The following is a 16,594-nucleotide window of genomic DNA, read 5'->3' on the forward strand; positions in this document are numbered from 1 at the left end:
TAACTATTTCCTTTCCCATTTTAGGGAAGTTTTCAACTATAATCTCTTCAAATATTTTCTCAGTTCCTTTCTTTTTTTCTTCTTCTTCTGGAACCCCTATAATTCGAATGTTGCTGCGTTTAATGTTGTCCCAGAGACTGTCCTCAGTTCTTTTCATTCTTTTTTCTTTCTTCTGCTCTGCAGTAGTTATTTCCACTATTTTATCTTCCACGTCACTAATCCGTTCTTCTGCCTCAGTTATTCTGCTATGGATCCCATCTAGAGTATTTTTAATTTCATTTATTGTGTTGTTCATCATTGCTTGTTTCATCTTTAGTTCTTCTAGGTCCTTGTTAAATGTTTCTTGTATTTTGTCTATTTTATTTCCAAGATTTTGGATCATCTTTACTATTATTATTCTGAATTCTTTTACAGGTAGACTGCCTATTTCCTCTTCATTTGTTAGGTCTGGTGGGTTTTTATGTTGCTCCTTCATCTGCTGTGTGTTTTTCTGTCTTCTCATTTTGCTTATCTTACTGTGTTTGGGGTCTCCTTTTTGCAGGCTGCAGGTACGTAGTTCCCGTTGTTTTTGGTGTCTGTCCCCAGTGGCTAAGGTTGGTTCAGTGGGTTGTGTAGGCTTCCTGTTGGAGGGGACTCGTGCCTGTGTTCTGGTGGATAAGGCTGGATCTTGTCTTTCTGGTGCGCAGGTCCAGGTCTGGTGGTGTGTTTTGGGGTGTCTGTGGACTTTATATGATTTTAGGCAGCCTCTGTGCTAATGGGTGGGGTTGTGTTCCTGTCTTGCTAGTTGTTTGGCATAGGGTGTCCAGCACTGTAGCTTGCTGGTCGTTGAGTGAAGCTGGGTGTTGGTGTTGAGATGGAGATCTCTGGGAGATTTTCGCTGTTTGATATTATGTGGAGCTGGGAGGTCTCTTGTGGACCAGTGTCGTGAAGTTGGCTCTCCCACCTCAGAGGCACAGCCTTGATGCCTGGCTGGAGCACGAAGAGTAGTGTTTCATCCACATGGCTCAGAATAAAAGGGAGAAAAAGTAGAAAGAAAGAAAGAGAAAGAGAGAGAGAGAGAGAGAGAAGATAAAATAAAATAAAGATAAAATAAAATAAAGTTATTAAAATAAAAAATAATTATTAAGAAAAAGAATTTTTTTAAGAAAAAAAAACAAGAAACAAAAAACAAAACGGACGGGTAGAACCCTAGGACAAATGGTGGAAGCAAAGCTATACAGACAAAATCTCACACAGATGCATACACATACACACAAAAAGAGGAAGAGGGGAAAAAATCATAAATATTGCTCTCAAAGCCCACCTCCTCAATTTGGGATGATTCGTTGTCTATTCATGTATTCCACAGATGCAGGGTACATCAAGTTGAATGTGGAGCTTTAATCCGCTGCTTCTGAGGCTGCTGGGAGAGATTTCCCTTTCTTCTTTGTTCGCACAGCTCCCGGGTCTCAGCTTTGGATTTGGACCCGCCTCTGCGTGTAGGTCGCCGGAGGGCGTCTGTTCTTCGCTCAGACAGGACGGGGTTAAAGGAGCCGCTGATTCGGGGACTCTGGCTCCCTCAGGCCGGGGGGAGGGAGGGGTATGGCTGCGGGGCGAGCCTGTGGTGGCAGAGGCCGGCGTGACGGTTGCACCAGCCCGAAGCGCGCCATGTGTTCTCCCGGGGAAGTTGTCCCTGGATCCTGGGACCCTGCCAGTGGCGGGCTGCACAGGCTCCCAGGAGGGGAGGTGTGGAGGTGACCTGTGCTCGGACACAGGCTTCTTGGTGGTGACAGCAGCAGCCTTAGCGTCCCACGCCCGTCTCTGGGGTCCGCGCTTTTAGCCGCGGCTCGCGCCCGTCTCTGGAGCTCCTTTAAGCAGCGCTCTGAATCCCCTCTCCTCGCGCACCAGGAAACAAAGAGGGAAGAAAATGTCTCTTGTCTCTTCGGCAGGTCCAGACTTTTTCCCGTACTCCCTCCCGGCTAGCCGTGCCGCACTAACCCCGTGCAGGCTGTGTTCGCGCCGCCAACCCCAGTCCTCTCCCTGCACTCCGACCGAAGCCCGAGCCTCAGCTCCCAGCCCCGCCCGCCGCGGCGGGTGAGCAGACAAGCCTCTCGGGCTGGTGAGTGCTGGTCGGCACCGATCCTCTGTGCGGGCATCTCTCTGCTTTGCCCTCCGCACCCCTGTTGCTGCGCTCTCCTCCGCGGCTCCGAAGCTTCCGCCCTCCGCCTCCCGCAGTCTCCGCCCGCGAAGGGGCTCCTAGTGTGTGGAAACCTTTCCTCCTTCACGGCTCCCTCCCACTGGTGCAGGTCCCATCCCTATTCTTTTGTCTCTGTTTATTCTTTTTTCTTTTGCCCTACCCAGGTACGTGGGGGGAGTTTCTTGTCTTTTGGGAGGTCTGAGGTCTTCTGCCAGCGTTCAGTAGGTGTTCTGTAGGAGTTGTTCCACGTGTAGATGTACTTCTGGTGTATCTGTGGGGAGGAAGGTGATTTCTGCATCTTACTCTTCCCTTCGTAGTCCCCCCAAAATAGCATTTCTAATAAATGTCTGAGAAAATGCTCACTAGCTTAAAACATAGTATTAAAATATTTAAAAATCATTTCCATGTTTGTTGGAATTAATTATGCAATATCATAATACACAGTATAAATGAATGCATTAGAAGACATTTTAACATACTGAAATAGAACTGAGATATGTAAAATAACATATTGAAATTCAAAGATAAAGTTTAAAAATCTTTATAGAAGTCCAGTTTGCAATATGATTCAAAAACCTTTAAAATATACACACCTTCCTTTATACGTCAAGGGAATAATTAAACATGAATGAAAATGTTTAACTTTGGAAACAACCTAAGTATCCAATAAGAAGGGCTTCACGAAACACTTTATGGTGATTCATATAGTGGGTTACTGCACAGTCGTTGAAAATGAAGTCGATGTGCATTTAAGGTCAGGAATTTCCTGTTCCTCAGTGCAGAAAAGCAGTTCAGAATGGTTTACATACGAAACGATCTCATTTCTCAAATGTTATAAAGAATTGCATAGAATAGTCTGGATGGATATACTTCAAGATACTACATCCGAGTGTAGAAGAATTTTGGGCTTCTCTGAATTTTCTCATTTTTCTACAATGTGCAGTTTGTGCAATTTTGTGCAATTCTTTTTAACTTGTGCAATTTGTAAATTTTAAAAAATTTTAATTAAAATAAACAGTCCTTCTGGAAAGCAGCTATTTTTCTCCATGATCTCACCCTGCAGCCTATGGTGTTTTGTTTCCTTGAGCCGATAAGGAGAGATTCCTTCCTGGTCCATCACAGAGATGTAGTGACAGCACATCTGTGACATCTCTGCCATAGGAGAACCACCTGGTCCCTGTGAATTGCTTCATTTCGAAAGCCCAGTTCCTGGAGGCCCTCAGGCTTGTTTGGTGCCAAAGCCTTGTCTGTCTGCCTCCTGTTTCTCTGTGATGATTTCTTCTCCAAGCCCTGGTACATCCTCTTCTGATCCACCCTTAACAGGTCCCTGGACAAAACTACTCATGGAAACCCCACATCCCATGCATGTAAACATTTCAAAAGTGATAAATCAAGTTAATAAACTGTTAAACATAATATATTCTATTCTATTTTGACAAATATTCCTTCATAACTACAAAACAAAAAATGTGCTTAAATCTATTATTTTTATATGTCTGAAAGTTTTGGCAAAATACCAGAGGGAACTCGATTTGATTGTTATTGCTCTGCTCGGTGTTCTGTGGATGGACCAGTGACGTGTGGGTGAACAATAAAATGGAAACACACACACACCATGAGCAATGATATCTTCTGCAGTACAATTCATTTCTCCTGCTTAATTTCAGCAAAATACTAAATACGTTACCATCAAGATTTTTATAATAATTTTGTTCTGGTGGCAATAATGATCTAAAGCAGGGGTTGGCAAACATTTTCTGAAAAGGTCAAGGTCAGAAATATTTTAGAGTTTGCAGGCCATCTGGTCTCTGTCACAACTGCTTGGCCTGCTGTCCAAGTTCAGAAACGGCCGTAGACAATAAGTAAGCAAACAGGCATGGCTATGTGTCCATAAAACGTTACTGATAAAAATAGTTGGATTTGACCCATGGGCACCTGTGTCCCTGTTGGAGAGTTTTCTCCTTCTCGGTGGCACATCTGGCAGCTACGCCGATGGTGTGGGTCTAACGGACCCTCACTGGTTGCTCTCCTGAAGTTTGTTTTGTCCGTTTGCCTCACTTCACGATGACGCCATAAATTTGGAGGTTTTGTGTCACCAGAGTGAGATAATTTTGGAAGTTCTGTTAGTGAGACAGGATGTGGGTCGTTTTCTATCGTTCAAACCCAGGGAAGCTGATGGCAGGGTCCTGATGGCAAACTTTAGAAAGAACATGCAGGAAGGCCAGGGCCCCAGACCCTGCAAAATAAAAGCTTCACGTCACGTTTCCTGTTTTAAACTTTAAAGACCTATTGATAAGCACCCACTCTGTGTCCAGAACCTAACAACCAACCACCAAAAAAAAAATCACGGAAACCAAAACAAAAAATGCACCATTGTCAAAATGTAACAAGAACCTTCTTAAAATGGCAGGGTATTCCTCATCATGCCCTCGGCCTCTCAGCTGCCTCACTGTCCTTAGATTGTCGATCTCAGGCGAGGAAAGCCTGGTTCTTCCCTTATCTGCAGCGGCATGTATGCAAAAACCGGACGATTCCAGACTGATAAGAGGGCCCCACCCACAGTGCCACAGAAGCTGATAGCGCAGCTCTCACCAGTCGTTTATAAAAACCCCCCTCAGGAGCCAAGATGCGCTGAGCTGGGGGTGTGCGGGGTCGTGGCTGCAGAGCCGGGAGAGCTGCCCGCCAACCCCGACCCGGGCCCCGCCCACTCTGATGAGGAATTCCACATCCCCTCTGGATTGTTGATCTTAGAACGTGGTTGAAAGTACCAGATAGGATGAAGGACAATCAATTCTCCCTTTAATTAGGGCTCATATTTAGTGCACCTTTCCTGCCTCAGAAGTACCACGAGGGAATTTCCCTTGCAGGGATGAACTTTATTTTTTAGGGAGTTGAAACTTCAAGGTGGTCAAACCCTGAGCATGCTGTATTTCTAGAACTAGAGAATTCTGTATCATGGAAAGAACAGTGAACCCCAGGGCTCAGGAGACCAGAGTTAAGCCAAGCCTCGGGTCCATCTGGCTGCATGTCTTTTCAGAACTTCCTGCCTCTGTGAAACCACGGGGCTGGGTCGGGGGGCTTCTGAGACCCTCCCAGTTCGCAGTGATGCTGCCCCACATGACAGCCCAGTCCACCGGCTTCCTTTTCTCCAGCTCATTCTTTTTTTTTTTTTTAGCTTTATTTTATATTGGAGTATAGCTGATTTACAATGTGTTAGTGTCAGGTGTACAGCAAAGTGATTCATATATCTATTCTTTTTTCAAATTCCTTCCCCACATAGGTTATTACAGAGTATTGAGTAGAGTTCCCTGTGCTGTACAGTAGGTCCTTTCGATTATCTATTTTATATATAGTAGTGCATATATGTTCCTCCCAAATTTATCCCCCCACCATGTTTCCCCTTTGGTAACTGTAAATTTGTTTTCTGTGTCTGTGAGTCTGTTTCTGCTTTGGAAATAAGTTCATTTGTATCATTTTTTTTAGATTCCACATTAAGTGATATCATATGGTATTTGTCTTTGTCTGTCTTACTTTCTCCAGCTCATTCTTGATCTCTTTTCTCTGTAATCTCTCTCTCTCTCACACACATACACACACACACACACACACACACACACACACACACACATTCTAAGCGTTTCTAAATATTTTTCAGGCTCTAGATCCTTAACAACTTAATCAGTTTATCTGTTTTCTATGGTCATTTTTTATAACTACTAGAAACATTCTTTAAGACGTTTCTATTCTAACTGGATTTCGATGTCCCGTTTGTTCCTTGAACACGTGAGCTTTTCATTTTGCTCTATCTGTTCTTCAGTTGAAATGAAATCTCAAGGTTGCACTTTTCTCAAGCTTGCCTAGATGCCAGGTGTTTGGAATCACTGCATATCTGAAGATGGTATTTGGATACTACTTTCAATGAAATAAAACTGAGCTCAGTGGAAAAGGTCTTGTTCTCTTTAATCTTTCATAAGCTCTGGGCCCTTATTACTGAAGTCAGGGCCAAGCTCCCCCTCCGTCACCTCCATTCGTCAGGAGCCTAGTTATATGCTCTTTTGTTTGCCTTTCTATGTGAACGCCTATGAAATACTTTCTTTATCCTCAAATTCTAAAGCATTTTGCTAATATATTTCAGAGTGTAGGTCTCTACCAGGGCCAGAACTAGGGTGAGACATCGGTAGCACACAGGGTGCAGAAGTTGAGGAGATGCTTCCTCTCTGGGTAGTGCAGTGTTGAATTCTTCACATCTGGATAGAACAGTAATTGTCCCTTTCTAGCTTGAGGCATAAAGTACACCCGACATCCAGAGACAGACCCACTGTGGACAAGTGGCAAGTTCCTATCTTTTTCTAGGTGCTTTCTTAGGCTCTGATTTTCTTATTGATTCTGCCATTATTATTAGCGGGTCTGTGAATTTTAGTGTTTAAGGGTGTTAGGGCTTTCCTTCTGGATATTCTTTGATATTCTTTGATATTTTGTTAGGACTTTGGGAGAAGCTCATCAGTTCCCAAGAGCCAGACACTATTTTAAAACAGAGTTTGGGACACTGTAAACAAGGTTAGAAATGATATTTTAAATCTTATGAATACATGAGTTTCCCAATGAAGTAAACTTAGAAGGAGAAAATCAGAGGGTGAAGTGATGAGCCTTATAAGTTACTGGTCTATTTTTATACTTCCTAAGAGCCCACGAATGAGAAACCTTGTGGACTTGCTTGGGAAGCTCTGAGGTCCCACACAAACACCAAGGATTCCTGCTTGAATTTATGACCCCAGGTAGCCCTTTTGCCCCTTCCCTTTCAGGGCTGCCCTTTCTGACCTGAGAGGTGTGTTTTCTGCCCTTTCATGGGTCACCCCAAACTACCAACCAAGACTGCTCTTCTCTTCTCCTCTCAGGGCCAAGGAACATTGTGTTGCTTTCTTGAAATAAGCTTGTTTCCTTTGTCATTAAGCCTGGGGAGGGTGAGACCCATGCCTTTCTGTCTCTTTACTTGATTGTTCAGAGGTTTAGAAGGAACCTGCCATCAAGGGCACTGGGAAACGTACCAGCCTTTAAGTTTGATGCTTGAATATCTTGACGACAGTTTGCTTATTAGATCTGCACATCCAGATTCGGTCAGTGTGGGAACCGGTTCAAAAACAATACGTCTTCCTCTCCCACAGAAGCCAACTCAAAAAACAATGAAAGGGAGTTTTCTTTCCAGCCTCACAAGGCATGTTTGGCGAGGGGGGGTCCCACATAACAACAGCAGGAAAAGAAATATCGATGTGGCTGGTCCTTGGCCCCAGGGACGCTGGCCCAACAGCACCGGAGTTTGCTTTGCTTCCTCTGCTCCAGGCTCACACCACCAGGGCCCCCGGGAACCACCTTCATGCCATGGCCGTGAAAAGAGCATGTTTCCCCTCGAATTTTCTGCTTTTACTGGAGGCTTCCAAAAACAGACACATGGTTCTCTTTGGTTGCAGAGACTTAAAAAAAAAACTCTACGTGTACACGGGCCAGATTTATTTCTCAAGGTAAATTACCTTTGCCTTACCACTCAGGTCCTTTTCTTACAGAAGAACGCCTTTGAAAAACATGTTATGTCTATTACCTGTTTGCAAGATTCCAATGATTTATACTCTAAGGTGAATAGGGAAGTAGTGCATTTAACATTCCTATGTTTTGACAGAACGTCAAAGATGGCTATACCATCCACCCAAAGACTCTCGCTGATGTTGCCTGGGTGTCTGGGATGGTGGAAGGAGCGTGTGCTTTAGAGCAGAATAGACCTGGATTTTCATTCTTTCCCTTTCACTCGTTGCTGTGTGTCTTTGGACAACTCACATTACCTCTCTGAGTCTATTATCTCATCTGAGAAATTATGCCAATAATTCTAGCTTTTTGCTGTCGTGAGACACAGGAAAGAAAACATCAGATCTTGGTCTGTGGTAAATGCTTAGTAAGTGCTCATTTGCTTCTGTCTTCATTATGTTCTTCCTAAGACACTTGGACTTGAAATCTTGTCTGCCCTGTGTGTGTTACTGGTAACAGTGCCCTATCTGGGAACCTCACCTTCTAGCAGTGACATCTTGTTTTGATGTTTTGGGCACAGAGGACGCGTGGGACAGAGATGGGTCTCCTTCATCCCTGCCCTCTTAAAGGCCGTGAGAGCACTCAGCTGGTGGACTTGTTGGTCTTTCTGCTAGCTCCAGGCATGAGGGACATGGCCAGTACACCCTTCATCTGAACCAGCCTGAGCACTTTCCCTAGGCACACATATGTACACACCCACACATACAGGTACACACACAAGTACACCCCCCACACACACAACATACACACCCACACCCACGTACACCCCCCCACACACACATACACACAGGTACACACACAGGTACACACATACACACGTCCACACCCACACACACGTCCACACCCACACACACATACCCACACCCCCCACACACACGTACACACCCATACACACAGGTACACACCCACATACATACATCCACACCCACACCCACACAAGTACACACCCCACACACACAACATACAGGTACACACACCCGCACATATACACACACGTACACACCCCCACACCCCACACCCACACACCCACACAGGTACACACATTTACACATACACCCCCCCCACACACACATACACAACATACACACCCACACCCACACCCACACATGTACACACACACACGGGAGGAGACGGATGCCCCTGAGAAGCCAAGTTCATCTCTCCCACCAGAACCAGCCAGCCTCTGTCCTTCCAGAGAATTCAGCTTTGCCAGCTCACAACTCGCACATCAGCCTCCTTACCATCTGAGGCCTCAAGCGAGTAGGTGTGTGTGCACGTCCCAGGAATACACCCGGGGGTCTCTGATCTCCTCTGGATCCGAGTTATCTGGACAGAATGGGGTTCTCCCAACTTCTGGGAATTCTGTACACCAGGCATCACTTTCTTAAGAGCAGTGCTTGGGGGTGTTCCTTGTAGAAATTGCTGTGCTGACACTTCGTTACAATCCAGATTTCCCAAGCTCTTGGCTTGACTTTTCTGGCGAGATTGAAAAGGTTATGAGTAGCGCCTGGTCACCCTGCTGGCAGTTAAAAAATCAGAAGCACTATAAACAAAAAGGTAAACAAAAAGGAAATGAGAAATGATACAGGCCACAAACATTTCTGATCTCAGCTCCATAAAATCTCATCATGATTATATTCCCCTTTGGTCTTACAAGAGGAAAGCAAGGCCACCATCTTCTTCAGGTACCTCATCCTAGTGTTTAATTACCTGCAAAGCCAAAAAGATTCATTTATCTAATTCAAGTCTATCAATGCAATTTGAAGTCTTTGCCCTCTGGGTGAGTTCTCTTTTTAAGAAATCAGGGTAAAATAGACATAACATAATATTTACCATCTTAACCATTCTTACGTGTCCAGGTCAACAGCGGTAAGTACATTTATGGTGCTGAGCAATCACTCTCCAGAACTCTTTTCATCTCGAAAAACTAAAACTCTGTCCCCATCAAATACAAACTCCTCATCCCCCCACCCCCAGGCCCTGGCAATCACTATCTTACTTTCTGTCTCTGTGATTTCAACTCCTCTAGAGACCTCATACAAGTGGAATCACACAATCTCTGTCCTTCTGTGTCTGGCTTATTTCACTCAGCATAAAGTCCTCAAGGTTCATCCACGTTGCAGCAGGTGTCAGAATTCTGTTCCTTTTTTAAGGCTGAATAATATTCCACTGCATGGATAGATCACATTTTGCCTGCCCATTCAGCCCTCCATGGATATTTGTGTTGCTTCTACTTTTTGGCTATGGTGAATTCTCCTTTTGTTCTTTGGGGACAAAGAACAAATGTGTGGGACACACCTGGTAATAATCCTTCATTTGCTTGTAAAACCCCTTCTTCTCCTTGTCATCTTCAGGAGAAAACAAATAAGCATCTCTAATTTTTCTTTATTATTCTAGTTTCTACCCATTTCTCCTCCCCTATACTTATTATAAATGTCTCCAAATTCTTTTCACTATGGAGAAGTGAATGGAATAGCCAATACTGTTTGCCTGGAAATTAAGGTGCCCTAGGACCTCCCCTTCCCATCGTTCAATGGAATTTCTCACCCTCAGCCCCAGCTTGTCCTGTCTTTAGACAAACCTCAAAGGCTTCTCATTGCCTACACCTTTCCGCTCCCCTCGTGTGCCTGGTGTTTCTGCAAAGCTCTCATCGTACTGGGATGGCTCTTTCATTGCCCATCCCAGGCCGAGCCCTTGCACAGAGCAGAGTCACAGTACATGCCTCACTCTGGTAAGGAAGGAAGATTTCTAAGTTTGCCTAAACACCTTGAAATACGATATTCCAAAGTACATGTGCATTTTGTTTTATGTGATAGAGGAGCACTTTTCTGAACATTAAAATTCAAATTGCAATAAGAAAATGAATGTAGAATTTAAAAGGGAGATTGCTCTTTAAAGAATTCTGTCGTGAATCCTTTCACCAAACAACTGTGCTGTACAATGTAAGCCTCATTGAGGATTTATTTATACTTGCAAGTCTTTGTTTTTGAAGAAAGTAGATTGCAGAGAGTTCATAGTTAACCCCGACTCCCCATCCCAATGGGGATGCTAAACCTGTCAGCTTTCCTCATCCTGTAGATGACAGTAATTAATGTGTTTTTCCTCTGAAATCCTATTTTAGCTGTTTCCTCTTCAAACTCCTCCTATTTTGGAGAGCTCTTTTTCCTATCCTATTGAGATAATTTAAAATATTGTTTCTTTTTTCAGAGATATTGGTAATATTTCCTCTGGGACAGCACATTCTGCAGCTTTAGTCTCTGCTGAAAGGCTGCTGGGGAGTCTGTTTTTCCCCAGGGCCGGAGGGCAGGAAGGCTGAGATTACCAACCAGTAGCTCCCACGTGAAGTAAGTTATCTCTATTTTACTGGCCGAAATATGAGGTCGAGTGGTTAAAAGTCAGAGATGATAGGGAATGAGGCAAGAATGCTGACTTTTAAAAAAATCACCAAATACTCCTTCTTATACTTTCAGTGATGCTTGATGTTTGCTTTTACAGTCCAAAACTTTTTCACACCTTTGAGCCAATTTTCTTCACTGAGATAGTCCAACAGTTTCTGGATAGATCTCCTGGCTCATCTTACAAAAGTGTAACTAAGTTTCCAAAGTAGGTTGGTCTAGCCCATTTCTCAATTCCATGAAGGGAATATATATATATATATATATATATATATATATATATATACACAAACACACACACACACATATATAGTGCATATGTATATGTATATACAGTGGTGAAATCTGTGAATTCATGTCACGAAGTGGCTCCAGCATTGCGTCGTCAGTAAAGACAGTCTGTGTCTCCCTTGTGTCAACACTGACCTCCCTGGTCTTCGCTTTATCCTACCCAGACCTTCAGGCATTTTTAAGAAATGGGGAATGGGCACACATTAAAAGTTCCTTTGAAAAAGGAATTGCAGATTTTTAAAACAACAAAGAAAAAAGCAACAAATGAGATATCTAATTATCATTTCCCCCTCCGAAAAAAAAGTAGAGATAACCTGACTGAAATATCAAAGAAGGCAAAAGTGTGAGAAAACCTGCGTCATTAAACTAACACAGCACCAGTGGCTTACAGCCACAACTGTTGAGGAATCTGTGCCAGGTGTAATGCAGATGGGCACCAGATTGTTTATGAACCAGCTGATATGATGTCTGGGATAAACTTCAAAATAATTCATTTAGAAAAATATTAATTGCCAAAATTGATACAAGATGAGGCAGAGTATTACAAAAAAACAACCACCACAGAAGAAACTGAAAAGATACCTGAAGATTCTAATCCCTTTCTTACCCTCTACCCCAAAAAGTACCAGTATTAGGTGGCTTTGTAGGTGAACCATCAAATTTTGAAGGAATAGAAAATTATTTTGCTATTGAAACTTCTTTAGGATATAGAAAAATATGAAATGTTTCTCATTTTATTTCTGGAATAATTCATGTTCTCACAATTGATTAAGCTATTGATCAAAAGAAAAACTACAGGAACATCTCATTAATGCATATGGATGAGAAATCCAAAGCAAAATAATGATGAATCAAGTCTAGGACTATATTGAAATAATAATATACCATGATCAAATAGGGTTTATTCCAGGAATAAAAGTGAATCTAATATTAGCGTATTTATCAGTTTGGATCAGTGGATCAAAGGACAAAATACATTTTGTCATTGTAATAAATCTCCCAAATACATTTATCTAATATTGATTTGAACAATGTCTATTTCTTTTTTTTTTTTTTTTTTTTTTTTTTTTTTTTTACTTTTTTTTTTTAATTTTTATTTATTTATTTATTCATTTATTTATGGCTGTGTTGGCTCTTCGTTTCTGTGTGAGGGCTTTCTCTACTTGCGGCAAGTGGGGGCCACTCCTCATTGCGGTGCACGGGCCTCTCACTATCGCGGCCTCTCGTTGCAGAGCACAGGCTCCAGACGCGCAGGCTCAGTATTTGTGGCTCACGGGGCTAGCCGCTCCGCGGCACGCGGGATCCTCCCAGACCAGGGCCCGAACCCCCGTCCCCCGCATTGGCAGGCAGACTCCCAACCACTGCGCCACCAGGGAAGCCCCTCTATTTCTTATAAAACTTGGAATTAGCAAGATGGTGCCTTAAAATTAGAATATATGTATATATATGTATTTCATATATATAATAAATAGTGGCTTTAATGGCAGTACACTTTTGGAAGAATAAATAGGTTTTCCCTCTCCTACTCACACTTTTGGACTGGCTTCGAGACCCATCACTTCTCAGTAGGAATCCATGCTTAAACTAGGTAGCAATCTCTGCTCCATCAAGGCTCCAACAGGATTTCTTTTTTCCACATGACAGAGTGATTCTCACATTCATCTGGAAGAATAAACAGACAAGAATCATTAAGAACGTTTTGAACAAGAGAGTCAGAATTTACTTTGATGTACATGAAAATATACCATAATGTGATAATTGGGCCAATAGAAAGAGGAACCAAGATATTTAAACTACTGGAAGAATGGCATTTCAAATTATTAGATAAAAGATGGATTATTTCATGTCTTGTTTGTTATAGGAAAATTCAGGAATTATAAAGAGAAGTATTTTGTGTACTATGCAATGGTATTATGTTGACTGTAATTGCTTTGTTTGTTAGAAAACTACAGAAAGGGCTCAGGGTATTTTAACACCATCCCATAGTCATATAATTGTGTTTATTACACTATCCTAATTCACCTAAAGAATTGGATCAAGGTTATTTTCTTACAGCCTTGTGGGTTGACAATTATAAAAAATAAAAATTACACAGCGCTTATTCTATGCCAGGCACTTTTCTAAGCTGTTGAGGTATATTAATACGTTTAATCATCACAACAACCGTAGGAGATCGGTCGTGTTATTATTTCCCATGAAGTACATCCGCGAGGAACCAGGGGTGCACAGCCTTGCGTCTGTGCGACTTCTCCGCGATCACGGTCACACATCTAGCAAGGAGAGCAGTTGGTACCTCAACTCAGGCTCCGGGTCTGTAAGACCCGCCCCCCCCCTGCTGGGAAGGAGCTCGCGGTGGCAATCAGGGGGAGGCGCTCAGTTTTCAGGCCCTAACGTCCCTTTCTGCTCCGCTCAGGGACCTGATGCCGCGGACCCTGGAGGGGCAGATCACCATGGAGAAGACGCCCAGCTACTTCGTGACGCGCGAGGCGCCCGCGCGCATCTCGGCCATGTCCAAGGACACCAAGCTCCTGGTGGTGGTGCGGGACCCGGTGACCAGGGCCGTCTCAGACTACACGCAGACGCTGTCCAAGCGGCCCGACATCCCCAGCTTCGAGAGCCTGGCCTTCAGGAACCGGACGGCAGGCCTCGTGGACCGGGCGTGGAGCGCCATCCAGATCGGCCTGTACGCCGAGCACCTGGAGCGCTGGCTGCGCCACTTCCCCGCCCGCCAGCTGCTCTTCGTGAGCGGCGAGCGGCTGGTGCGCGACCCGGCCGGCGAGCTGGGCCGCGTGCAGGACTTCCTGGGCCTCAAGCGCATCATCTCCGACAAGCACTTCTACTTCAACCAGACCAAGGGCTTCCCCTGCCTCAAGAAGGCCGAGAGCAGCGGCCGCCCTCACTGCCTGGGCAAGACCAAGGGCAGACCCCACCCCGAGATCGACGGCCAGGTGCTGCGGCGGCTGCGCGACTTCTACCGGCCCTTCAACCGCAAGTTCTACCAGATGACGGGCCACGACTTCGGCTGGGACGGATAACCTTATAATTTAAAAAGAAAAAAAAATATCAGAAGATAATATATTTTTTTACCAATCAGTAGAGAAGAGGCAGTTTAATATTTGCGCCGCTGATATGTTTCAGTATTTTTTTCCCATGAATGTTGAAGAGATTGTTCTCGCCTCCGCCCTCACCGTCATGTACAACTACGCGCACAAACATTTGGAGAAACAAAAAAGGAAACCTGCATGCATCTAAATTCTCTCCATTTTCCATGTTCACTTCATGTTTTATATGCACAGTTATGAAGTACGAGCATCAGCTGCCATTAAAACTTTTAAGAAAATCCTGAGGGTATAGCTCGTGTTCTCTCTCTTTTTTTAACAAAGCCCGGATGAGGTTGATGTCTACCCTTATGTTTTTCTCCCTTTAGTTTTTCTCCTGTGCCACTTTTTCTTAACACCTTTCCCAGTTAGTGATTCTGCATGTTTGCACATCACTTCCCAGTTACCACAGTGCTTGCAAATACAGTACCTTTCTTGATTCTTATACTCAGATGTGATACAATAACATAAGACATGGAGATTATTACCCCCGTTTTACAGATAAGGAAACTGAGTCTCAGGGAGCTTAAGTGATGTGTCCTAAGGCCAGATGGTGGACTCTGGACAAAACCTCATCTTCCACTTGTTCCCTATTTTGTGCCACTTTTTCCAGTGAGAATGGGAAAGGCACAGACAGCCTTTAGAAATGGTTAGCTAGTTTGGGGACCAACAGAGAGGGTTTCCTGTTGCTTTCTAAGTTCTAGGCTAGCCTCTATGGCACTCAGACACCTTACACAGTTGTACTCAAGGAAACCACTCTGTCTTGGACACAACATCTTTTAAGAGCCAATCTTGGGTTGTTAAAGCACCCTGAGACATGGAAATCTCGACTCAATTGAAGTTGAGAGAAATTATTGGATTCTTGTATGGAGAACAAGATGGCCAGTCACACTAGGAGTAGGACAAGGTGTGGTAGGAGAAGAATTTACCTATTCTTGTTTTGACTGTGTTTTCCTTTTTTTTCTTAAAGAAAAACCCACTTCAGTAAGAGCTTACAAATATGAATCTCATTTTATAAACCTCTTTTTTAACAAAGAAAATCTGCCTCTCTTTGTAATATCTTATTTCTAAACTTGCAGCTAGTACTAAGAAAAGGTCAATCAACGTCTCATTTACAAGGCCCCAGTTTTTCACGGGTGGAGGGAGGGCTGTCACTTTGTCACTTTATTTTTCCCCATTTCCTCTTTGTACCAGTTATAACCTAATATTCATTAATATTTGGAAAATAAGAAATGCAGATATGGGTAAAGTGGTGATTTTTCCTCTTCTCCCATCTGTTTCTGCCTGTTCCCCATTAAATAGCTCAAATAAATCAATAGTTTATTAAGAGTATTCCTTTCCTCTCTGAGTGGGCATTAACGAGATTAGCATTAATGGGAATTAAATTGGTTTAGAGAAGAGCACATATGCACAAACTATATAAAACATTCATAATTAGTCTGTCAGCAACATAACAGGTTTAAACCCAAGAGGAAAATGTCTCCAATCTCATGGAAATTTTCCATACCTGCTAAAATGTAAAGGACCAGACACTCCAGTATTCTAAAACAATATTCTTCTCCAGTGTTGTCAATCAAAAGAAACTAAAGTTGTTTTAAAATATGCAGTTTTACTGTGCATTTGACATAGATGCTGCATCGGGTGAAGTAAATATTTCTTGAGAAGCCTAACGGGATTAAAATGAAGGAAAAACATTTAAGTTTCTAGATATTCTATCGTTGCTCTAAATCTCTGGATTTATTAATTCTCTTTTATGGGGGTTAAGGAAACCCCCAATCCAGGTCCCCTTTCCCAGCCGATAGCCTTCCCTCCTACGCCCTCAATTTCCCGATGCTACAGCCTGTTTTTTTGTTCTACTTGAATCATCACTACCAGCAACAAGAAACGCATTTTTAACTCTGTTCGTCTTTTCTCTTAACTCATGTTTGTGCTTCTGATTCCCTAATAAGCATGTGCTGGACCTTGTGCGAAGGTGGCTCGCACAAGGACACAAGTGCATCTAACAACTGCATTCAGCAACCGTCATCTTTTTGTGTTAAGAAATAATAAAAGAACAGAAT

The 16,594-nt window shown here is 43.3% G+C and overlaps 1 protein-coding gene across 1 annotated transcript in view; it reads left to right on the forward strand.

Annotated features, from left to right (window-relative positions):
- The window catches only part of HS3ST3A1 (heparan sulfate-glucosamine 3-sulfotransferase 3A1), a gene marked incomplete at both ends in the record, with an annotated part of 79,941 nt that extends 65,470 nt beyond the window's left edge, over nucleotides 1-14,471 (forward strand). The window contains one exon of the mRNA XM_079726252.1: nucleotides 13,850-14,471. Within this exon, the coding sequence (XP_079582378.1) occupies nucleotides 13,850-14,471 (622 nt within the window). The remainder of the gene's footprint in view (nucleotides 1-13,849) is intronic.
- Between the last annotated feature and the right edge of the window lie 2,123 nt (nucleotides 14,472-16,594).

Source organism: Hyperoodon ampullatus (genome assembly GCF_949752795.1).
Source record: "Hyperoodon ampullatus genome assembly, chromosome: 19".
Lineage (NCBI taxonomy): Eukaryota > Metazoa > Chordata > Mammalia > Artiodactyla > Ziphiidae > Hyperoodon > Hyperoodon ampullatus.